Source organism: Mesoplodon densirostris, chromosome 3 (assembly GCF_025265405.1).
Source record: "Mesoplodon densirostris isolate mMesDen1 chromosome 3, mMesDen1 primary haplotype, whole genome shotgun sequence".
Classification (NCBI taxonomy): Eukaryota; Metazoa; Chordata; class Mammalia; order Artiodactyla; family Ziphiidae; genus Mesoplodon; species Mesoplodon densirostris.
Window position 1 is genome coordinate 16,075,941 of NC_082663.1, and position 27,020 is coordinate 16,102,960.

The window sequence follows — 27,020 nt, forward strand, 5'->3', positions numbered from 1 at the left end:
CAAACATCTAACTATCAAACTCCCGTGCCATTATGCACATGGAAAGGTTAAGTGTTCATTAATTAAAAAACAAGTAGTCATTAAATATCCTCACTATTCCCCCTAGCTCACCAGCCCTTACTATGACTCCAGATATGCAACCTGTGTCACATAGTGACAGGCTATATTTGATACATGTATGTATCTATGCATACACACACACATCTATTTTACACGTGTGTATATACGTATACACATACATACAGTACTAGGTACAAATGGCAATTAACAGTCCCTGCAAAAATTCATTTTCAGTTGAGGCTATGGCTCCCTATGCCTTGGGGTGGTTTTAGACTGCAAAACTGGAAAATACTAAAATCTCACTTCCTTACGACAAAATGATTGCTTGTTCAGTGTAAGCTTCTCAGGCTAAAAATGGCTGTAAGGTTAAGTATAAAAAAGCAGCCAACTGAGTGCAAGTTCTCTCTCCAATCTGGCCAACCTATCTCATAGAAGTTACCCCTAACTAGACTAGAAAATCTGTGGCGCCTTCCAAAGGTTCTTGCCTACCTTACTTACTGTCCATGTTCACGTCTCAAACTGTGTCAACAGAGCCCGCACTTCAGGGGTCAGCTGTTTGGCAGCCTTAGCTGCCTCTGTGATAGCCTTGCGATACAGGCCCTTTCTCTTCTTATTAAAGCGTGACTGGAAGTTTTCTAAAAAGGGGGAGAGCTGTGAAAGAGCCAGGAAAGATGTTGTTGGAGACCCGAACCATGAAATACGGGCCTCCTGCCGCACTAAAAGGCCGTTATCTTTCCGGCTCACAGTTATAGTAAGAATACGGGCTGGCCACCAGGGGAAGCCATATATCTTGGCCCAAACAATGTCCCCTACACATACGGTCCTGCCATCTGGTGTGACGCACTTAGAGACGTTTTTGGAAAAGACTTTCATTTTCAAGGAATTACTGAGCTTTTTCTCTTCCTTTGAAGAGGAGGAAGTAGAGGATGTGGAAGGTGCATGCATACAGCCTGGAGGAAAATCAAAGCTTTCAGAAGAACTACACTCAGAGTTGGAGGATTTCAAATCATCTGTGCTATCAGTGCTACACACTGAAGCACTGGAAGAGTCAGATTTCTTTTGATTTAGGGTCATGTAAACAGAGACATTGCTTTTGCTGCCCTTTTTGCCCAGTGTCTGTGGTTCATCCTGCTCACCAGGCACAAGCACTTCAGTTGTGTCCTGAACCTCACTGCTGGCCTCTTCAGGGCCTTTGGAGGGACTCTGATTTTCTGAAGGGGCCTCACCTGCTGAGCGGGTGGAGGTGCAGCGGGACTGGGGCTTTGGTGCCATCTTGCTGCTCCGCATTTTCTCCAGTCCTGTCTTCAGAGAAGAGTCATTTTCTTCATTCCTGTACCTCTGTGGTTTTAAACGAACCCGGGGTGGAAGGGAACCTGAGCTAGGATTCTGGTATCGACGTGTGAAGTGGACTTTTGAATGTGCATTTTTGGACGTAGAGGTTTCACTTTGCTTCTTCTGTGCCTTTTCTTTGGCAATTTTCAGCACTTCCCGAGCTTTTGCATGATCCATGTTCTTATTCTGGAGCACTTTTTTAGTACTTAACTGAGCTTTTGATGTATTTGCCTGAGCAGAAACTTTGACTACTCTGCCTCTGCTGTGAGCAATATTTGAAACCTTAACCACAGCATTTCTTTTCTGGCTTTCATTTTGGTTTTTCCCATCCACCTTATGGTCAGTTTTCAGTTTTTTGTTCACAGTAGTTACACTTTCATTTCTCCGTTTTTTTTTTTTTTTTTCCTTTTGCGGTATGCGGGCCTCTCACTGTTGTGGCCTCCCCCGTCGCGGAGCACAGGCTCCGGACGCGCAGGCTCAGCGGCCATGGCTCACGGGCCCAGCCGCTCCGCGGCATATGGGATCCTCCCAGACCGGGGCACGAACCCGTATCCCCTGCATCGGCAGGCGGACTCTCAACCACTTGCGCCACCAGGGAGGCCCATTTCTCCGTTTTTTATCTTCATATTTAGAAGAGTCACTTGCACTACTACCTTTTCTCATTTCTTTTTTTTCAGCAACGACACTGTTTTTACACTTGTCGCACAAGACTTGCCTGGGTCGTAGTTTAATAGCATTCATTATTGAAGTAGGTTCTTCCCTGTACATTTTTCGTTTGGGTCGCTTAATTTTCCGAGGAGGTGGCTGAGGTATTGATTGGTTATATGTGTCCCTGATAAACAAAGGGGGAGGATAAGGTGCTCCTTCATGGAAGAGAGGTGGTGGTTTGGAAGTCCACAGGCTTTCGGCCAAGCTCAGCTCAGGAGGCGGGACAGGAGAAGGGTCTTCAGGAACAGCACCATTCACTTCACGCTTGACATCGGTCCCTTCTTGGAATGTATTATTTTGGAGCTGCATGGCTTCAGGTTTATCCTTATATTCCCTTTTGGGAAATACTGTCACAGGGATCCCATGGGGCCCAAACCTCCGAGCCGGGGATCAGTTGCGACACCGCGGAGTCCCCGCCCGCCGGTGGCACGAGCGCCGGGGCTGAGGGCTGGTGCAGTGGCGGTTCCTGGCGCTCCTCGGGAGCCGCGGGCTCCTCGGGCGGCGATGCAGGGGAAGGTGAAAGGCCAGGCCCTTCCTGTGGCGCGGCTGCCGCCGGCTCCACCACCCGGGCGGGCAGCTTCTCCTCAGGCTGCAGCTCCGGCCCCGCCGCCTCCGGGCTGCGGGCTAGCTCCCCCGGCGGCGGCGGCGGCGGCGGCGGCGGGAACGGCGGCTCGTCGGCCTGAGGAGAGGACTGCTGCCCGTCGGCCTCGCCGTCCGGCACAGATGCTTCAGTTGCCGTGACCGGGAGGGGGTCAGTGCCGGCCTCGCTGCCGGGAATGGGCTCCATCTCCGGCTCGGCCTCGCCGGCGCCCCCCTCCCCGGGGGACGCTGCAGTCGCTGCCGCCTCTGCAGCCACGGCCGCCATTTTCTTCCTGGCTTCTGCCTCCTCCAACTCAGTCTACGGCGGCGGCGGCAGCGCTGCTTGGTTCCCTCTATTTTAGAGTATTTTTTTCTAAGAATACTTTAGAGTCTCTTTTTAAACATAGGTTATGACACTTTTTCTCAGAGGGTATCTGTTACCTCAAGGAATCGACATTTCAGTTTTTACTTTTGAAAAGATAATTAATGGATGACACTTCAATTCTTTTGAAAGGACCTTGCATCCTTTATTGTTGCATAACAAAGCACCAAAACATTTAATGTCTTAAAAGAAATACACTCTTTCTCACAATTCTGTGAAATGCCTGATCAGTATTTCTGGAATCACCTGGCATCATTAGGTCTTACTCAGGCAGCTATAGTCAGCTGGAAGATGTGCTACAGGTTGATTTCAGCTGGAACAGTTGGGATGGTGGGAGTTTTAATCTTCGGATTCTCCACAGTCTGGTGGTCTTATGGGAACACTTATGAGGGCAAATCCCAATGTCTTACATTAGCAAATGTCTTGAAGTTGATGTGGATGTGGCTTCCAAGGCATAATGGCTAAAGGGAGGTATATTTTATTCTGGACCATTGATGTAAAACTCTAAGGGTGACCCAATACTAATATTTAAAACCTCAAACATGTATGTATGGTTAATTAAATAAATCATAATAATTCCACATCAATAAGATATTTATAACAAGTCTAAAATCATGCTCTTAGCAGAATGGAAAATAGTTGAAATTTTGAAATGATCAAAACAGGCAAATTACCCTTTTCATGTTGGGTCACATAACTAAACTGTTTGACTTTCAAGTATTCATTTTCTGAAAACTATGCCAAAATAAATCTTTCTAATAATTTTAGTTTGAAAAAGCTATTCCCCTTATTAATTCTATGTTCTTATCATCACATCTTGAGGCAGTCCTGAACATATGCCAGTCAGATGTCCCTTCAAGGATGTCATTACTGTGCACATGCAAGGGTACAGATAGCTGACAGCCTCCAGCTGCAACACCTGCTGGATCTGAGTCTTGAGCTGAGGCCATGTTCTTCATGAACAGCTTCACTCCAAGAATACACAATGGTGGAGGGACTAGGAAACTTCATCTAATATTGATGAGTAGGATAGCCATCTAAATTGGTGGTAGGGCATCTCATAGAAGCCTAAAGAAAGCAATGTCTTATGCTGAGTTAAGTTGAAATGCTCAAATTGTTGTGACAGACAATAGAAGAAGAAACAAAAAGTCTCAGGAAAGTGGTCATGCTGGAATTGGTATATTATATGAGGCCAAAGTATCACTGGAGGATTATGTTCCAAGGGAAGGCTCAGAAGACATAACATTGTGAAGGCTATTGGGAACATTGTCATGAGAGATAGCTCCAATTTCTAGATAGCTCCAGTTCTAGAGTAGAAATACTCTATTAGCCAATAGGAATTTTAAATAATATGGAAATTGCACAGAAGGCTGCCCATGTGCCTTACTTTTTAAAAAGGTTTTATTGTATTCACTTGAATACGCAGAGTTAGCAATAAAGCACAGGTGCCCTTAAAAAAAAAAAAAAAAAGAGGGAGCTTCCCTGGTGGCCCAGTGGTTAAGAATCTGCCTGCCAATGCAGGGGCCAGGGTTCAATCCCTGGTCCGCGAAGATCTCACATGATGTGGAGCAACTAAGTCCATGCACCACAACTACTGAGCCTGCGCTCTAGAGACGGCAAGCCACAACAACTGATCCTGAGTGCCACAGCTACTGAAGCCTGTGTGCCTAAATCCTGTGCTCCACAGCAAGAGAAGCCACTGCAATGACAAGCCCACACACTGCAACTAAGAGCAGCTCCCACTCTTCGCAACTAGAGTAACCCGTGTGCAGTAACGAAGACCCAAAGCAGCCAAAAATAAAAAAATAAAATAAATTAATTAATTTAAAAAATGCTGAGGTCCCTCATGAGAGGGACCCCAGCAACACTCAGAAGTCCTGGCCAGGGGTCATTGCGGGAGAATTTCCATTGTGCTCAACATATTGATGGCAATGGGGACAGTGATGCCTCGAAGAAATAGAAACCCAGTGGCAACTCTTAATAGCCCAAAGCAGGGGTAGCTGGTGATCACAATTACTATACTAAGTGGGGAGATCAGAGTGACATTCAAGCAGGATTGACACAGAGAAAGTTGAGAAGATGGTCAACAGCACATAGCATGTCTGAGAATAAAATATGTGACACCAACAACATTCTACTAAATATACAGAAACAAAAGAAAGCAAGGTTGAATGAGCAGGAGGCTAAGGGAAGCCACTCCAACAGAGTAATAATCCTTTACTCAATTTCCAGAACTTAAGTCAGTTTTTGAACCCAGAATGTATTGATTGATGTAGAAAGATCCACAATAATTAAACAGGGAATAGATTCCTCCAGCCTTTCCCCAAAGGGACATGCAGGTGTTTACTCAGATGATACATCAGGAAATGGGGTTCCCCCAGCATGTCAAGAACAATTGGACACAGGATCTGACTTAGCTTTGATGCTTGAAGAAGAGAAATATCATAATGTTTTCACTATTAAAGTAGGGGCAGACAGGAGGCAGGTAATTATTGAAGTTATGGTCAAAGTCTGGTTGTGGAACTAATAGTTATATCCCTCAGGTTCTGAATGTATAATTGAAGATGATGTCCTTGGAAGCTGAAACATATCTGATACTAAGTCCTTGATCTGTGGGATAAGATCTATTGTGATTATGGGGGAGTCAAGCCTCTGAAATTGCCCATACCTTCACCTTGATAGTGAATCAAAACCAGAATTGTATCTTCAGAGAGGCAGTAAGTGGCAGAAATTTGTGTTACCTGTAAAGATCTAAATAATTCATAGAGGTAATTCTTATAATATCCTTGCTTAATTTACCAGTGTGGCCTTTGTAGAAATTTGAGGGATCCTGGAGAATGAATGCATAACAAGAGAGTTTCAGTCAAGTGGTAGTCTCAATTACAGATGCCATGGCAACCAGGCTTGAGTGGATAAATACATCTGCATGTATATCATATGTGACCATCAATTTGGCAAATATGTGTTTAATCTAGAATGTTCAGAAAGTGTTCTTATTAACATGAAATAAACTAAAATACACATATTTGGTTTGCCTCCAGGTCCCAAGGGTCTATTAACTGTCATTCTTTCTGTCATAATACAGCTTTGAAAATATCTGAATCATATGGATATACCAGAGGACATCACATTGATCAACTTCATCCATATATTTTAACCATATTACCTTGAGTGAGGTATGATGAGGCCAGATGTAGAAAGGCAAGAGAGAGAGAGAGACTGAAAAGAGTTTTACAGGTTTTGTTTGTTTGTTTGTTTGTTTTTTAATACTTACAGTCCTCTGGAGAGAGTACAGCGTGCCATGTAGGACCACTCAGGAGAAATACTAGGGTCCATCCCAAGACAGAAAGTGAGGGGGAGCTGTGGGAAAGAGCCTTTATTGTGGTTTCTGTGGGAAGAAAAGGTTACGGTAGGGAAAACAGGCTTAGCATTAGATAATGCACATAATTGTGGTGGACTCTAGGGCATAATAGCTGTCTCTGGTTGGCAGGTACCAGGTCCTGGGGCAATTGCAGAGGTGTATAATTGCTCAAAGTATGAGATCCAGAGAAAAAATTGATCAGAGGTATGGGCTTAATGGGCTGCTCAAGAAGGGGAACTAACTGGCCTCTAGCCAGGGCTCAAAACTGAGTCAATGTAGCACGCGTGTGCACACACACACACATTACACCAGGACATGATTATCAGGCAGGATAACTATAAAGTATATTTACTGAGGGGCAATAGCAAATAATGTGGACAACTGCACAATGACCTGGAAGAGAAAGGACTGGTGGATCAGAGACAAGGAGGTCTATGACAGAACCATGTGTGTGAATATCCAGGAGAGAGCACAAAGTGTACAAATCACCCATCATGGAAGAGACATTGAATAACCAAGTAGACTAAATGACTGCCAATTGATATTTTCCTTCCTTTGTTTTCACCCACTCCAGAAATTGCATGATATGGACATTAATGGAGTGGCCACAATGATAGCATGGAGACAACATGTGAGCCCAAAAGTATGGGCTACAAATGTCAAGGTCAATCTAGCTGCTCTCTCTTCTGAACCTCTAACCTGTCAGCAATTAGAAATGAACTCTCAACCAGTATTATGGCATTATTCCTTGAGGAGTCCAATCAACCATATTGGAATTCTTCTCTCCTTGAAGACCATTAAATTATTCTCACAAGAATAAACAATTATTCTGAGAATAGGTTTGCTTTTCCTGCCCATAGATCCTCAGCCAGCACCAACATCCTGAGTAATCGAATGCTTAATCACAAATATGATATCCCACAAAAAATTGTGTCCAACCAAAGAATATACTTTATAGCAAAGGATGTATAGGTAAGGGCCCTTGACAATGGGATCTATTGGTTCTATCTCATAATGTTCCAACCAGATGCAGCTGGCTTTTTAGAATATTGACATGGTCTTACGGAACAACTGAGGTGCCAAAATGAGGCATTCCTGAAGATGAGGTACCATTCCCCAGAATTCAGTGTAAATACTAAATCAGAGACTTATGTGTGGAGCTGTGTTACAAACAGGAAGGACACGGGAGACTGGTAACTAATGGTTGGTAGCAGGAGTGGCCTTGCTTGCTGTCATTCCCATATCTGCAAATGTGGGTTCTTCATGGTTAGAAGGTTTGGTCCCTAAGGGTTATACACTCTTGCCAGATGACACATCAAGGGTTACATTGGACTACCAACTAGTGCTGCCAGTTGGGCACATTGTAGTCCTTGTGTTCAAAGAACCAGGCAAGAGGAGGAGCCTGTCTTGGTTGGAGTAATTGACCCTGATCAACTGGAGGAGGTATGGTTGCTGTTATTCACTAAGAGCAGGGAAGAAAACATCTGGGACTCAGGTCATATACTGGGGAGCATCTTGTTACTCCATTAACCAATTAGGACTGTGAATGGCTGAGTGAAGCAAAACACACCAAGAAAGGAATGTTTATCAGAGGCTCCACTCCTTCAGGAAGGCGAGTGTGGATCTTACCACCAAGTAAGTCAGTGGATCCAATAGATGTTCTACCTGAGGCCAACAGACTTGGAATGGATAGTGGGTGATGACTACCAGTGTGAAACCGAGAACAACTGGAGCTGAATTTATCCTATTAAATTTCCTCTTCTACATTTTCTTCAAAAGGAAAAGTCCACTAGAACTCTGGAAAAATTGTTCCTTCAACATATTTGTAGAAGTTAGTCCACATGGCACAAGAGAGAGACTGTGGCAACCATGAAGATGCACCACTTGGATCCTCATCAAAGTAGTACAGGTAACTGCCAGCGTGCAGCCTCAGTGTCTTCAGGATCTGCCTTAGCTTTTGAAAAGAGATCATGCTCTTTCAGAAAGCCTGAGCCAATAAGTGACAATGTAAGTATACTATGGACTAGTTATTTCTGTCCAATGCAGGACTCATTTGACAGACAATCTTTCCTCTACACTTCCCCGTTGGAATAACTGTCAGATCTAGATTGCAGTCTGATATTCTATCTGCCCAATCTTTCTTACTTCACTCTTTCTCATGTGTCAGATATGTATTTTAGTTGGAAGGATTTCCCTGCCAAGTTCTCCTTCCTCTTTTATCTCTCACTGAAATTAACCCCTGATAAACTGTGTGGACTCTTAACTCCATTTCTATATCTCCTTTCCAAAGCATCCAGATGACACACACATTCACCAAACATTCATTAAAACTTACAGGAAATAAAGATCTTAAGCTTTGACTTAATAAATTACTAAAATGTTGATATTGTGTGTTATGGGCTGAATGTTTCTGTTCCTCAAATATTCATATGTTGAACTCCTAATCTCCTAACCAGTGTGATGGTATTTGGAGATGGGGCCTTTGAAAGGTACTGAGGGTTAGATGAGGTCATGAGGTTAGTGCCCTCGTCCTATGGGATTAGCGTCTTTATAAGACACCAAAGTGCTTTTTCTTGCCTCCCACATGAAGAAGAAGAGGACATGTGATCACAGAGCAAGCTGGTACCTGCCTGCAAGCCAAAAGAAGATGCTTAAGAATAAAAGCTACCTTGTCAGCACCTTGACCTTGGACTTCCCAGCCTTCAGAACTGTGAGAAAATAATTTCTGTTGCTTAAGCTACCCAGTCTGTGATATTTTATTATGGCATCCTGAACAGATGCAAATTGTATATTATGATTTAGAACTTATTATATCTACAAATATATTGTAAGTTTCTCTGTTAAGCAGAGCTACTTTCTCACAAATCATATGAATTACAATCTTCTAATTTATACCAACTCTCTCATTTTTTTCTCCCATCACAAAATATAAAACGAGGATACATTACAGACATTATACACAGAAAAGACTGCCTTATATGATATCAAGGATCTGAGCATTTATTAAGAGTGTTGGCAAAAGAAATCAGATGAAAGACAGAAAAGAGCTCTTGTGCAAATGCGCATCAGAGCATATTTCAATCTAAAAGAATTTTAGAGGCAGATATATGAGAAAGTAATTGAGAGAGTTACTCCAGTATTAACCTTTACTTCTGTTAAAATTCCATCTCAAGTAACTCTAATTATGAGAAAGTATCCTGCAAACAACATATCAAGACATTAATACTTTAAAATTGAACTGATTTATCTTTGCTCAGAGCACACAGACTTTCTCAGAAAAATAATTTTAAAAATTGAACTTCTAGTAAGGATAAGATAAATGAAAGCCGCTGAATTTTCTATTCTGAGTAGAAGACAATATTTCACTCCTTCTTTTCTATTTATTTTTGTAAATTGGACAAAATCTATAATGGAAGAATGTTTTGCACAGTAAAACAAAATCTATCCAAATGAGGTAAAACAAAGTTCTGTGAAGCAAATCAGAGCACCATATTCCTCCTCTATATACAAATTACCCTCTTGCTATGACTTGAAGTTTTAGAATCTCTAATGGACAAAAACATAGAAATATATTTACATGCAAAAAAAGCACTATGGAAAATGTTGGAAGAAGGAGGCTTGGTAACCATCTTAAATATAGTGGCATTTACTTTGAAAACAATCTACAAAATATTCAATACCTCTCTTTTAATGCTTCTGTGAAAAGCAAGATTTTTTTTAAAGGAGTTGTTATTAAATACATAGAGAGGAAAACCTTGCAAGATTTACCTTTCTCTTGGGTAGAAATAGTAAAGTTTTATGATTAGTACAAACATGGAATTTTCTGGAGAAACTCTATCAGAAACTAATATTATAGAACAACACCAGAGTCTTAACTGAGAGGAATAAGCACTGGTTGTGCTCAGATATGAAGTGAGACATTTATAGGAAAGAGGGCCTGTAGATTGCTCAGCTGAAAGCCATTTAACTGTCTGGCATATGACTTGTAGAAGCAAACCAAGAGAGGACAACATTTTGAGTAGAGCCAGACCTCATAACATGTACAGATGGCCCAGTCATTCCATTCCTGGTTTAAGACCACCATCCACTATTAAAAATGCAGCTTAATCGGATCTGGAAAATCATTATTTTGTTCAGATTGGATGAGAAGTCAGCCAGGTTCATGAAATAGGATAGTTGAAGTTTCTGCTAGAACATTCTAAAATGACACTGGCAAAGAAGAAAGGAGGGAAAAAAGACCAAAAAACAAAAACAGTTTCTTTTAATTTTGAAATATTATGAATAAGAAAATTTGGCCAGAAATCATTCTTAATCATTTTTCTTAGTATACATTATGTAATAGGAAGCTTCTGACTTATTATAACTGTAGATTTTATTATTCAGACATATGATATAACTGTACGTATTAGCAGAAAAGGAGGTATAGAAAATAAAATAGAAAATAGACTTTTCTCTATAAGATAGCTTTGGATAGTGTGAAATATGGTTTTAAATACTAAATCAGATACAATATAGTAGTAGTTTAGAATATAAAAATAAAGAAAACAGAGAAACATTAGGTAATGAATTCTCCATGAAACACTCATTCTTTAAGATTGATTCATTAATGTCAATATTTGCTATAGAAAAAAAATCCTAAATATTGGTGTTAAAACAAAAATGCTCAACAGGTAATATTCTGCTCTTGTAGATTTTAGAGTAGTGAGAAATGTTGCTAAACTAAAAGAAAAGTAGTAATAAATTGATAACTACTACAATGGAGAATGAAACCAGGACAAGTCAGAACAAAATCCCTGAAGTAGGACAAGATAACATTTTAAGGGGAAACAAACAAGTAAATAAACACACAAAATCTCCTGCTGTGAAAAATATTTGTAAACTTCTAGATTAAGCAACATTAGATTGGTTTCTTCATGGTAAGATCTATTAAAACTAATGCTATTCTAATACATGTCATGATTCCCCATAAGATGCGAGGCATAGGGTATAACACTCATCTAGGACTGAACACTTAAATTCCCCGAGCATCTTACAACTCTCAGAAAAGATGTCTTTTCTTATTAGGAGGAGAATCTTCCTAGTGGCGCTCAGCTGGTAATTACTCTCTCACCAAGAGTTGTATGGGAGTTGTATGTTGTATGGGAAGTAGGACAAACTTAATAACAATTGAAAATAAAGGAAAAAACCTGACTTATTAGATTATTGATACTGAGTTCTAGATTAATAACATTCATACACTTTCTTCCCCTTCTGTGTTCAGAACCAACTGAGAGGTAAGTCACAGAAATCAAAATGTTAGAGGAAAATACCAACTGTACTGCCAGAGAATGCTAGACTGGGGACTATTGCTGAAATAGACAGCCACGATGGGGTTCCTGTTACTTCATCCAAAAGTAACTTACTTACCCAGTCACAGAAACTTTCAAAAATGTTAAAACTCAACTCTCATGTTTATGTAGGCTGAATATGTGCCCAGAATGCATTTTATTCATAAATGAGGGAATTAGGAGGATGGTACAGTTGCATTCCAAAACACTAGAGGACTAGAGATTTATACATTCACTTGTGTTATGGGCTGCATTGTATCCCCTCAAAATTCATATGTTGAAGTGCTGACTCCTTGAATCTCAGAATGTGAACTTAGTTGGAAATTTGGTCTCTGCAGATATCATTAGTTAAGCTGAGATCATTAAGGTAGGTCCTAATCCAATGTCATTGTTATCTTTACAAAAAGGGAAAATTTGGACACAGAGACAGACATGCATAAAGGAAGCTGATGTGAAGACACAGGGAGAAGGCATCTGTCCCAAACCAAGGAGAGAAGCCTGGAACAGAATCTTCCCACATAGCTCTCAGAAGAAAGCAACACAACCAATACCTCAGTTTTTTTTTTTTTTTTTGAACTTTTAAACTCCTGGACTCTGAGACCAAAAACATATGCTGTTTAAGTCACCAAGTTTGTGATGCTTTGTTACAACACCTCTAGCAAACTAACACACAAGGTAACAACCCAGGTTCTGAGGCAGTAACCAGTCAAGGAAACAACAATAACATTGACAAAAAGAGAATCTTCAAATCATAACACTGAGGGTAGACTTTCCCTTAACAAAGAGTTAGATCAAAACCTAAGTGGAAACAAAGTTTCTTTGCTTAAAAGATCTTGCAATTGTTTTACTCTAATGACTTTTATGATTAAACTAGTTCACCTGTGAGAATTTTACATTTCTATGAGTTATGTTTTACTGAATATAATTTATTAAATGATTAAGTAGATCCCTCATAAAACAAAAAATTAATCTTGGTTCATGTCAGCTCATTTTATGGTTTTCTAGATGCTAATTTAAAAAAATCATTTCTGGTAGAGCAAAGCCAGACCCAGGTGAATTGATTGGGCCCTAAGTGATAAATGTTAAAATCTTAATAACTGATAAAGGCTCCTTTTTGAATCTATAGAAACATCAGTTCACAGAACTCTCCAATAGTACTGTAGGGTCAGGAAGGTGTCATATCAGTAGCTGGACAACTCATATTTGGGATATTAAAGCATGAAGAATTAATTCAACAGATATTTATTGAAAACTTTCTAAATACCTGTTAAACATTGAGTAATGGGCTCTCTTTTGTTCGTAGTGAACAATGAGATTTTTGTCACCAGAGAATGGATCAATATCCAAGGTTTCTTGGAGTCACCCAGGGAGCAGGGACAGTGTCAAGTAGACAGTAGAAATTTGCACACTCTACCTGGCTGCACATTCTTCCCCTAGGCACGCTGTAAACAGAATCTATATTCACCATCAAACCTAATCTTCAGGTGGACTTGTAAACATTTTCCATAGTTTCTATCTTTGTTCATCTACTTCCCATCATTGTATATGTACAGATAACAAAGATGAACAAATACTAAAGAAATACTTTAATAAAGTAAAAGACAAAAACACACAAAGAAACAAACACAACACTGCAAGCAGAAAAGTAAATCCAGAGAAATAATGAGGTAATATGCAAAACAGAAGCAAACTTAAGATCAGTATAATTCATATGAACAGAGAGATTTGAAAGCATACTATGTCGATACTAATGAAAAGCAGTCATGAGAAATAGAATTCTAGGAACCTAACAATGTCATTTTGTAGATTTAATCGTGAAACAAACAATGATAGAAAGATGTTATCAAAAGAGCTATATCTGATGACTGAAGTAGTGAACTAAAGGCCAAAAAGATAAACTTGGAACATAATGCAAAGGAAATACAGGAGAAAAGTTGACTCACAGAGAAAGACATAAAAGTTTCAATGTTTCTTCATTCATTCAACAGGGATTTATGAAGTGCCTGCTAGGTGCCAGAAATTGTTCCAATGCATCTAAAGACAATGGACCTTATTCTGAAAGAGCTTATGAAATAAGGTGAGTAGTCAGACAACAGTAGACACACTAAAGCAGTAAACTATATAAAAAGTTAGAGGGTGAAGAAGATGTAGTACAGCTGAAAGAGGTTTGAGCATAAGAAGAGAGAGGGCAATTTTTCTTTTAAATAACAGGATGTGGTATGTTTCATTAAAGAGGTATAGCAAAGGTGATATTTGTGCAATGTTCTGGGTGTTGGAAAACTTAAGAGGGGAGGTCAACAGGCTCCATGAAGAGAGATTTGCCAGTTCAAGTAAAATAACAAAATCAAACTAATGATAAAAATAAATTTCATTGAGCTGAAGAGGTGAGTATTCTTCCTAAAAGAGCCAATCTCATACCAAATAGGATTATGAGAGAAAAAAAGCACCAACACCCAGTTACACATTGACGACATAAAAAGTAAATATTGGGCTTCCCTGGTGACGCAGTGGTTGAGAGTCCGCCTGCTGATGCAGGGGACACGGGATCGTGTCCCGGTCCAGGAAGATCCCACATGCCGCAGAGTGGCTGGGCCCGTGAGGCATGGCCACTGAGCCTGTGCGTCTGGAGCCTGTGTTCCGCAACAGGAGAGGCCACAACAGTGAGAGGCCCACGTACTGCAAAAAAAAAAAAAAAAAGTAAATATTAAACATCTCAGTTAAAAAAACAACTCAGTAGATGACTAGATATAATTTTATGTACTTCAACATTGTCCATGAGTGTATATGTGTTTATTATGACCATGAGTGTGTAATTATGCAGACTTGGGATTGTCTACCAAACATTAAAATTAATAATTGATTTAATAAGTTGACCATCTGTAAGACTGAAAGCATTTATCGAGGATCAAGTTCTTTCACTACCCTTCCTTTAACTCAGAAGTACATAAATTATACTATTAAAAACATGAATAAAATATATTGACAGATAAATAAGGATGGGATAGATAGTTAGATACCAGATTTACTCCTGATAATCCTTTCACCCTACCTGTTAAATCAGTATATTTTCTGTGAATATATATACATATTTTTTATTCAGTGGAGAATGTCAGTAAGTTATACTTGTTAAGAGAAGACTATTTTCTTTCATACTTCCTTTATTTAGCCTCCATTTTTACAAACTGGATAGAGAATTTTTTTTAAAATAATGGTTAAATTGTATTCTCTATTTGAGAGCTTGCTCTTTATGCCATGCGTTTACGATATATTTCTGAATGTCAAAAACTCCCATGTCAATTAAGGTAAAATTGATACACTTATAGCATCAACTCTGTAGAAGTTATTTTTATGTAATCCAATGGGGTTCAACTAAGATATTGAAAAGAAAGCCTCTGCTAATTTTATGGCTGTGACCTGAAAAACTGCATGTGGGAAGCAAGAAAATTTTTCTTAAAATATATTTCTGGGTTCTCCAATACTTATGACTCAGCCATAAGTACCATAAGAAATCCCTGTCCCTTTTGAGATGATCCGTGTAGAAAAATAAATGATTAGCTGATAGTACCTGGGAAATCTCATGAAAATTTATTTCTTTGATCTGAGGGATACCACTCCATAATCATGTCTTAAGAGAACACGGCCTGTAGGTTAAGAGAACGTGAACTGAGAATTCACTGACGAGTCTGTTCTGTGCACGTATGTCTGCTTGATACTGTTGATGGCATTTGAGGACTGACTGAATGAAAAATGAATGCAGTTTCAGATTAGAAAAAACATAATATGATGCTGTAAATGCATATTGTAAGGCTGAAGATTGAAAGTGTTAGATACAATCTTTAATCAACTCAAAGACACTTGATGTATTTTGTAGACCAAAAGCTGTACCCATGTGATAAAGAATCAGAAAACTGATTTTCCATTAGATTCACTTTTGAGATATTTACAAGGTTAAAGCATTCATTCTTGCTCTAGTTCTATTTTACTGTCTCCCACCCACACCCAATGCAAAACAGGTCTAGGAAATAAAGCACACCTGACTGTAGATCAAAGTCTCAGAAAACTGCATCATTGGGTTAATGTTAGCCTTAGACAGGGTGACTTGCACAAATATGTTTCTTACATGGCAAGAGCCAGGCCTGATGAATTTCAGCTCCAGGTTTTCTATATTCAGAGCTCCTCTGCTTAGGATTCCAGTAGGGTTCTGCCAGAATGTGAGCTTCAGAAACTAGGTGAGAGGGAAGAAGCTTCTCTCCATCTGTGTAAGAAAGAACTACTTCTTAAAATGACTATAATTTTTTTTTTGAAATATGAAAACTCTATGGCAGATTGTGGTGTCTCGACATGGACTTTTGCAGAGCAGATATCTGATATAAGAGTGTACAGTGTATTTCTTAACAGATATTTGGTTTGTGGGAAATAAGCCAAGAATACAGGAGGGTTAACAACATGCATGTGTAGTAGTGAGTAACAGCACCTTCTCAAGACATGTGTCCACTTGTCTAGGACAGTGGAGATGATTCCCTTTTTCCCTAGCCCTGCCAGCAAACACAGTCCTCAGTTACCATTGGTATAGACAAGCAATGAAACTTCCAACCAGACTGTTGAGAATAAAATGTAATCAAATTTGAGAAGGTTTATTTCTTTCCATTTTTTTCCAGTTTGATACCTGAGGAAGTATGTTTACTGGTCTCATTCAGAATGAACTCTCTCATGGCATGAGGAAAAATAAAAATAAAAATTCAGAACTGTGTGGTTGGAGTGTGCAGTGTAGAAAGTCGTCTTTAAGTCGTCTTTAGCCAGTCAGCTAACTATTTTCATGGCAAACTGAATTTCAAGGTGCAGGATCAAAAGGTAGGTTCTAAAACTGAAACTCCACATTGCAAAACCAAGATAAATATTTGCAAAGGTCATTCTATAAAGCATTGTTCTAAAAAAATTATAAGATCCTTCTAACTTTGGCAATAGGCAGAACTGGAGATGACTAAAGTATGATGATTTTATTGCAAGAGGATAAACCATATAAGCATTCTTATCATGTTATTAAAACATTCATAACTTAAAAAATTCTTCCTTTTCAGAAAAATCCAGGTGGAAGGAGATTCTTATGTGTTCATCATATGTGATGAATTTTCTATTTTAATTTGTATCTCCCTTTCTCTGTAGTTAGATTATGCATGTAAAAGAATAAATTATACATATACACATTTTATAGTTATTTATTGATATATGTTTTTCTCACAAGTCACACTTATAAAAATCATGTGTGGTAAGCATGACCACATAATTTTGGATCATGGTTTGCCAATCTACTTTATTTGTAATTAATTTCATAAAATATACTGACTTCATCATTTATACTATTAAAACAAAACACTATATTTTTTGCATGGATAATTCCTTTTGAAGTTAAACAGATGAAATGGTGACCTGCCACAGATAGATAATTATTGTATTGGTTGAAGAACTAGATAGATGGCTATTAATTTTCTGTCTAACACATGAAGATTATATGATTATGCAGAAGATAACTCATGATTATATACAAATTATCAATTAATTTTGCATAATCACAACATGTAAAGTGTGGACTAATGCAGCTAATCCATTGCATAAAACAAATTTTAGTGTAATAACTTAGTCCTATCAGGAAATGATTGTTATTTAGAGAATCCTGGGCGTCAATGGTAAAGCAATCTCTGTCTTCAATAATTTTAAAATAAATTTCTTGATCTTATAATTTTAAAGCTTTTAGGATTATTTGTTAATAATTTGTAAATATTAATATGTATGTATATATGTTTATAGTTGTGCTCAAATTGCCTTTTCAAATGTAAGAATGTAGGAAAAATCTATGTCTTATTTTAAGAATTTTAATGCCCCAATAGTTTTACCTGATGTGATGATTTATTATAAATCCACTTTGTAAGCATTGACTTATGGATCCAGATGTCTACCCATTTCTGCTAACAACACTTATTTGAAATGCATGCTAATTTTTGTAGTCACTGTTATCAAATTCTGTGGTTTAAAATTTAAAAATAAATCACCTGAGCAGAGCTTTAAATGACTGATGCCTAAGCTCTGTCCCAGAATAATTAATTCAGAATCTTAGAAGTTAAGATAAAGATATCAGTCGTGTTTAAAGCCTAGGTAATCTAACATATAAACAAATTTGAGAGCCAGGGCTGAGAACTGCCTGTAAACACTGTGTATTTATTTTGGACACTATGAGCTGAATACCACCTGAAAAAGATGACTATAGCAGCACTTTCCCACAAATTTCCTTTTTCTTTCCACAATTTAATGATTTTTCTTGGACATATTATTGTTTCCACGTTGCAAAAGTCTCTAACTGTATGTTACTTTCTGCATATCCCCATAGACGCTGAAAGTTTTTAGCAGTTCTCAATTTTTGCTTCAGATTGGAATTTCTAAGGATCTTTTTAAAACTCAGATACTCAGGTGCTTCTGACGCATTGCAAGACGGAAAACCTTTCATTTGATATTATATGCATGCTTAACGCTACACCTGTGCTTTCCCATTTTTTTAATGCATTCAGAACAAATACTTATTTTATATCTTTACTGACTGGATTTAGATAGTTCTGAGTATAAAGAAAAATAGTGCTTGATTGTAAGTTTTGTATATTTTGGCTCTGGAAAAGTTAATAGAATTGGCAAAAATAATGAAAGAAAATGTCTGTGGTAAATCAAAAATGAAAATCTCGATTTCAAAATTCTTCTTCCTCTAATGAATTCTTTAAGGACATAGAATTCACAACCTCTAAAATAAGTATGGCTGAAAATAGCTAGTTAGCTCTATGAGTAAAGTTTTATTATCTCTTTTACGTTCATCTCTATCCATAGGAATTAGAGCCATGTCTTGCAAATAGTAGACACTCAAGTATTCATTAAATTAACAAGTTAATAAATGAAATAAAGGAATAAACTCAAGAGGCACTTATGTAAAATGATAGTGCACAAATGAATTCTGTACTTTGTCACTCCTCCTTCACCTCCCGCCACACACGCACAAAGGAAATTTGTTTCATTATATCTAGAATTGATAAACAACAAGGTCATACTGTATTGCACAGGGAAGTATCAATATATTCAATATCCTGTGGTAAACCATAATGGAAAAGAATGTATTTGTGTGTATAACTGAGTCACTTTGCCGTACAGCAGAAATTAACACATCATTGTAAATCAACTGTACTCCAGTAAATAAATTTTTTTAAAAAGGAAATTTGTTTCATTTTGGAATTTGAATAAAATTGAATAAATTTAGAGGATTAGAAGAGAAGCTCAATCAGGACTCATGATTCGCACTGAGTTGCACACTAGTTTCTAAGATGTGCACACAATCCTGGATCATGGGATGAAGGGTAGACAGCTTTCCTTAATGACCATTTCATCCTGACAGACATTCAGATAAAGAAACGTGATTGTTTTTGTACATTTCTGGCAGACAGATGTCACTACCTCAGTTGGACGTGATTGGGAAGCTGGTTTGCAGCCTAAATGTTGAGGTCAAAAAGAACATTTTTTTCTGGGTTTGGAAGTTTCTTTTATTACTTCTGGTCAACACCATTAAAGAAGACACATATTCCTCTGAGCAACTGACTTTCCTCATATTAACCCTAGCCTCCATTTTCTCTTTTCTTAAATAATCAAATGCTCATATATTATAAATTTATTCATTTGACATTATTTCTCAGAAGTAGAAATTCTTTTGAATAAAGGCAAATAAATACATTCGCTAAATAAACCAAATCAATAACACAAATAGTGTTGATGTCACATTAATTGTGTCCCTCTGGATGTTTACAAAATCACAGGAGAGTTTGAGTTTAAAATGGTCTGCCCAGTTGCCTCCCTTGACCTACCCCCTCCATTTAAGCATGGCTGAACTAGTCATCGATTTATAGGAAAGTTATTGCTGACATTCTTAAGAAATTAGAGGGGAAACAGAAAACCCCTGCATTAGAGTGGAGTAAATGCTTACAGCATATTGTTGATGATATTCAATGTGAAAGTTTAATTGTGGGACTTCTTAGAAAAACAATTTTTGTGAATCTTTTGGAACCAGTCAAATATTCTTTCGTACAGGGTAGCCTCTGTTGAGACTGTTTTCATTTTCTTCCCTGCTGAAGAAAAAGTAGGTTAAGCCATTGTTTTCCTTCTCTATACACTGAGATGGAAATAACACCAATACTGCCCTGAGATTACATCTATTGTGAAAAAAAATTTAGATCAGAAGCAAAAAAGGTGTTTGCATCTTTAAGGAAAAAAAATTAATAATAATTTTTATGGGATCATTTGAACTTACTTGCTCAGAAAATGACTACTTTCATTCTCTTCCTAAACACTCCGGGATGAGATTTATAATTCTCCTTTAAGTCTTAAACAGAAGTTACATGATACTGACTGTGATGTCTTCTTGTAGACAACAAACAGATTCACATGCTCTGAACTTGGAAAATGAATTGAATACATGACCTTTGCAGCAGAATATTCTCAGCGTTGCATAAACAGGGAGGCTTTGGATGTATTCCCAACACTTTATACTTTATTTATTAAGTTTTATTTTCCATAATTTAATGTATGAAATGGAAGTGAGGCAGGAGATAGATTGTCTCCAGTCTAAGCATTTACAACTGGCCTCCTGTTTACATGTCTTGGGGCAAGAAAAAGATGGGCTTCAGGCCGGACACTTACAACTAGCCTCCTGTTTGCATTTTCTGAGACAGGAGATAGGTGGGCTCCAGGTTAGATATTTACAACCTGCCTCCTGTTTGCTCTTCGAAATAGAAATTACAACAGAAACAGGGTAAATAGACAGGTTTTGTCTCCCGAGGACACTTTAGGATAACAGTCATGGCAGGGGGCTAAACCCTGTTGGAGTAAAAGATCAAGAGGTCACATATTTCCCATCCTTGGGGCAAGGGAGACATTGCACATGAGCAGAAAGGCTCCTTGGAGGTCAAAAAGGAGGAGGTACCAGCCCATAATAGGTGATGCCAAGGCCACTTATAGGCCTCTGGGCTGGAATCCATCTTGGAAAAAAAGTTGTGCGTGCATGTTGGGAGCGTCCTAGGGCAGGTCAGGCATGGAAAAATAAACCAGATAATTGACCAAAGGTAAACAAAGACCTGCAAGAACTGCCCTATATAAATGATTTAACCACCTATTTACTGTGCTTCTCCTCATTAGGGAGGATGCCCGCACCCTTTCTCTCTGGGTGTGTATCTCTGCCTTGCTTCTGTCTTAACTAAACAAACTGTTTCTCTGTGTGATCTCCCACTTATTGTCTTGTGTCTCTAATAATAAACTTTGTACCTGTTTTTACAGTTTTTGCCTCCTTAAGAAATGCATTTTTCAATGGGGGCAAGGGCCAGGGGAATTGTTCTTCTATCCTCTAGCCCCTGGTGTGTTAGCGGCTAGGATTCCTGGCTTTTATTCAGGCTACCCAGGTCCAATTCCTGGGCAGAGAACTAAGATCTCAGCTCAAGCCACCACTAAGTGCTGCCTCTGCAAGATCAGAAGGAATTTCAGCCAGTGAACAAGACCAATGTTTCTAGAGAAAATCCTGTGTTTTAATGTGACTATGCAGATAATGACCTACTCTATGACTATATGACTCAGTTTACTTATTTTTTTAAATCAGGATATTAATTTGACATTAAATAGAGTAGTTTGAGAAATTAATTGATCTTAATGTGTGAAGTTTGCTGAGCATTATGTGTTCAAAAATGAAATATCTAAAGATCTATAATATTTCAATAATCAAGTTATATTTATCAGGGTTATTTTATTCACAAGTAATTCAAACCTAACTCAGTGTAGTTTAAACAAATTATACACTTTTATTAAATTTATAGATTTGGTGAATATGATTGTAGGAGTTCAAATCATGACACCTGAATTCTAACCTCTTCATCTCTGAGCCGGATCTTCCTATTTTTTAGCTTCTTTCTCAGTAAGGATGTCTCTATCTTACAGCAACTTTCTTGCCTGTTTGTTCAGACACACATATTTTTCACAGATTCTGCAACACAGGCCTTTCCAACAGCTGTAGCAACATTCTGATAAAGGGCTTTGGTAGGCCTAACTTGAGTCAGATCCAAAATTTAAACCATTGTGTGGTCAGGAATCAGCTGCTCTCTGATCTGCTAGGCAGGGCCAAATGCTCCACTTTATGGCAGGAGAGTATGAGGTATTGTAGTAGGGAAGAACAAATCTCACTCCATATTGTATCTGTGTCTTCTACTTTAATCTCTGTATTCTATTGCTTTTGCTACAATTTAATCACTAAAATGATGCTGCCTGTAGCTTAAAATATACATAATGGTTCATATCTGGGAACCCTGCTTCCCATGCCTGAGCCTTAAGCTAAAATAACTTTGTTTAGTTCACAGGAAACATCCTGACCAGATCAACCTATGAATGGCTACAGGAAAGGAGAAATTAACACATCCTCTCCAGAACCAAGGAAATATTTGCAATGACTTATGGCCTTTTTATACTTTGCCTCCTTACCTTCTCCTCTTCATTCTATAAAATAAACTAGCCTCGAAACCCAGGCAAGATGGTTCTTTGGGACACTAGTCCACCATCTTCTCAGTCTGCTGACTTTCCAAATAAAGTCTCTTTTCCTTGCCTCAACACCTCTTCTCTTGATTTATTGGCCTGTTGCACAGTGTGAGCTTGGACTTGGTAACAGTATGCCTATTTAAACTACAGGCTAGAGTTTCTGTTACCAGAAGATGGGATGGTGATGCATATAGGGAAGAAAAAAATTCTATCTATATATCTATCTATCCCTATTTCTTTATCTACTGGTCTAGCAATTACAATCTTCTATTCTAATTGTTCTCAATTATTTTGGGGTCCTCAATATTTTAATATATAAAAAGGAGTACTGAGAACAAAATTGATGCTAGATCAGTATAAAACATAATATATATTAAAACATAACAAATTTAAATACAAAAAAAAAAAAAACACCCAAGTACACATTCTACTACCTGCCACAGTGATAATGTCAACCCATGTAATGTAGTCTCTGGGAAACTCAATGGATAATATGAGAATCAACTGGACAAAATAACAGCATTTTGAATTAGTTTTGACCCAACAGAAAACCTGAACATGTCTAGTGGAACTCCCAAAATCTGCAGGAAACATTTTGAAAACCCTACTCTATCCCACCATCTTATCATAAAGGAAAGACTTAGAAGAAACCTATCTCTTTCCTTTCTGCATAGGAATCAACAGCTGTGGATGAGGTTTAGAACTACTTATCGCCACTGTAGCCAACCATTACAATTCTAATTTTTATATGCCACCAGGAACGTCTTTACAGCATTAAAGTCTAAAAGCTGTAGACTTGTTCAGCATATTGAATGATTTTCTATTTCAGCACTTAAAGGAAAAAAAAAAAACTACTTTGTAGGGTGTAGAAATTCTTCATGATCTGAACATTGCCTCTTCTTTCATCTCTTATTCATTGTATTCCATACTTTAGCAATTCTAAAGAACATGATCACAAAAATGCTCTGAAGTCTTTTACTTTTGATAATGTTCTACCATTTTCTAGAATTCACTTTATTATCCTTCATTATGAGGTTTACCTTAACAAAACTTTCCAATGTGTGGTATTTTATTTGCTTCCAGGAGATAGGTTTACTCACAATTCCCATATACCCCTTGATACTTTCAACATGGGTTTAAGCTACTAATTAAGCTTAAAAAAACACTAGGGAGGAACAAACTCAAAAGGTACTTTTCTTGGGCTTCCCTAGTGGTGCAGTGGTTGAGAGTCCACCTGCCAATTCAGGGGACGTGGGTTCGTGCCCCAGTTCGGGAAGATCCCACATGCCGCAGAGCGGTTAGGCCCATGAGCCATGGCCGCTGAGCCTGCGCGACCAGAGCCTGTGCTCTGCAACAGGAGAGACCACAACAGTGAGAGGCCTGCATACCGCAAAAAAAAAAAAAAAAAGATACTTGTCTTAAAGGATTGCCCTAGAGCTCAGCAAATGATGATGCAATCTGTAAAGTCGAATCGTTAATTAAACATGACATACATGTATAGTTATTTGAAGGATCAGGATTGTAACTTCAGGATGGCACTTGTTAATCCATTTCTGCAGAGTTTCTTTTTTTTAATTTCATGTTAGGAGAAATATTTCAATTTATGTATGTGTATCACAATACCTTAATACTTTTATTTTTTTTAATTTTTTTTTTTTTTTTATTTTTGCGGTATGTGGGCCTCTCACTGTTGTGGCCTCTCCCGTCGCGGAGCACAGGCTCCGGATGCGCAGGCCCAGCGGCCATGGCTCACGGGCCCAGCCGCTCCGCGGCATATGGGATCCTCCCAGACCGGGGCACGAACCCGTATCCCCTGCATCGGCAGGCGGACTCTTAACCACGGCGCCACCAGGGAGGCCCCTTAATACTTTTATTATTAAATTTTAGTAGAAGTTTTTATGATTATATGTGTGTGCACAAAAAATATCTGAGCTTGTAAATTGTGATATAGATTGTTAATGGGATGTGGAATTCCATATGTATAAAATTTTGCATATGTCCAATATAGGCAAAGTGCTTCATAATAAGTTGTATGTGTAGATGTGCCAGTGAAATTTTTGCAAGTTTGTTAATGCTAATTTTTAATGCTATATATTTTCTGAAGAGAGGATCACATTTATTGCAGTATTTTATGATTTGCTTTTGTGTTTTATGTTTTTATGTCTTTTTCTATTATAATTCAAGCTCCCTGAGAGTAGATCCTTGTCTGAAATATCCCAAGCACACAGAAGAGAGAAAGCATAAAACAGATATTTCTGGAATTACTAAATTCAGCAAACAGCAAGACAGACAAGATGTCAGGTCATATCATTATATGGGAGGTTGCTTATATTTTGAATTTTCAAGAAATACCCAGATCCTCAAAGGCTCGTTTCTAGTCATGTTAAACAAGGCATCTGTATGTATGTTTTAAAATTTCTCCAGGGGATCTGACGCATATCATATTGTCTATATCACAACTAGAAAATTTAAACATTAATTGTTGTCATTAAGAAATCATCCTTAATATGGAAGCATGTTATTTTAATAGCAGGCCTAAAGGGAACACTAAAGAAGAAAAAGAAAAAAAAAATGTGCTGTTGCCTGGGAAAGCAAATTGTTATTTTGGAACAGAAGAAAATTTGTGTGGCACTAATGATAGTTTAAAAACATCTTAGCTTGCAGCATAGGTATTCTTGAAAGGTCTTCCTTCAGTAGAAGGAATGTTTCATCAAAGCGAAAGAATATAAGGTAATAATAAAACCTCCTAAGATGTGATGACACAGACATTCATTAATGAGCTGTAGAAAATTCTGCTTATGACAGTGCTCATGATGGTGATCATAAATGAATGTCATCAAGTGGCAACTAATTAGTGTGATTAACCAACTTTAGAGCTCACCAGAGGAGGTACTGGATCAGTGCCGCATTTTATGCATGGAAAATGTTTTACATTTGGGATCAATGTTTGTATCTAAAACATCTGTTAGAGCTCTTTTCTTATTTTCATTCTCATATATCTGATTGGTCTGTCGTCAGGAAGCATGCCTGTTAGATAAGCATGAATGATCTTGAAAATAATGAGGCACACTGTGAATAATTTGATAGGACCCTTCCTAGTAGATTTGATGAGACTGTCAGGAATCCTAGCACCAGGTTTGAAACTCAAGCCTTATTTGCTTTCACTTAAATAACCTTAAACAAATTATGTGAACTTGATCACCTAGGTAATTGTAAAGAGTGAATACATATACCATATCACTGGGAAAATTTCCACGTAGAAGAAATCCACATGACAAATAAAATAATAGCAATTGTAAATGATGACTTAGGCTACATATTCATTAGTAGGGACAAGAATATTCTGAATCCTGTATATAGTTCTACGCTGGCACTTACAGGAGCAACTTTGCATAATAGATTGGGGAAATTTATGTGAATCAAATTTAATAAAATTATAAGATCGGGAGTTTGTACACACAGCTCTATTTAAAATAGATAGCCAGCAAAGACCTACTATAAAAGAAAATTATAAGATAGTATTCTGAAAATGATGATAGTATTCTGAAAATGATGAAGAGTTACACAGTCATATGTGTCTCCAGAGTTTATCTTGAACACAATATCAAACATTTCTGCACCAATATTTCAGAAAAGCATGTAAATTTTTTAAAAATTTGCATCACCCAAACCACAGCATCTTCACACAACAAAATAAATCTCTTTTGTAAAGTCATCACATCATTTATTTAACATAGAAGTATACATTTTAAATAAAATTTAAGAATTAAGTTAGAATCTGTAAATATTAGCACAAGTTGAATCTCAAAGAAGAAAAAGAAAATGATCCTCATCTTACAGAAGTCACTCACTGCCTAGGTCCACTTTCTTTACCTAGAAAGTCAGACCTTAAGAACTTTTGTTGTCAGGGTTATTACAAAAATCAATTCAGGTCATGGATACACACTTTCTTTTTTAACTGTGTGAAGTATAATACATTTATTTATCAGGTGAGATAAAAAATAACTTTAAATGTCTGTACTATACTGAGCTCAGTGTTGGGTATATAAAGCTAAATTATATGTAGTCCCTACGCTTGTATAAACCTTATTTTTGGTTTCTGAATTTAAATTTTATTTGTTTTCAGCAGTTATGTATGTTCTAAAAGATTGGAACTATGTTCTAACAAATTTTGATATTATTTTCCCCTAAGGAGATAGCATAACTGAATGAAAAAAGCCATAGAATTAGGGCAAAGCAGTAAATTGACTTCACGACTTGCTTGCTCTATGCAATATGACACTCAATTTCTCAATCTATAAATTAAAGATAATAATGCCTACACCAAAAATTTTATTTTAGATATCAGAAAAAAATCAACAATTACAAATCTAATTTGTTAAATGTCTGTAAATCATAAAGTATTTGTAAAATTCATTCACTGAAAATATGATTGGAAAATGAGAAAGAGAGCTAATGTCAGTCTTCATAAGAAATTAGATGCTACCATCTTCCTTACTTATGAGGAAGACTGGAATAAATTTCAAATTGGTTCAATCACTTAACTGACTGCACATGAACAACTGCTTTAATGATTATGCTATGATAACTATATCTATGTACTTAATATATTTCATAATATAAAAGTAGAAAACACTGATTTTAAATGTGTCCTCAAAAATTGCCTGATAAATAG

At 37.6% G+C, this 27,020-nt stretch overlaps 1 protein-coding gene across 1 annotated transcript; it reads right to left on the reverse strand.

Moving 5' to 3' along the window:
* Positions 1-253: 253 nt before the first annotated feature.
* LOC132485122 (PWWP domain-containing protein 2A-like) lies at positions 254-3,023 on the reverse strand. Its single transcript, XM_060091598.1, is given in 3 exon segments — positions 254-1,774; positions 1,985-2,479; positions 2,481-3,023. Coding segments are annotated over 3 exon segments (2,187 nt in total). The 5' UTR covers positions 2,966-3,023; the 3' UTR covers positions 254-567.
* Between the last annotated feature and the right edge of the window lie 23,997 nt (positions 3,024-27,020).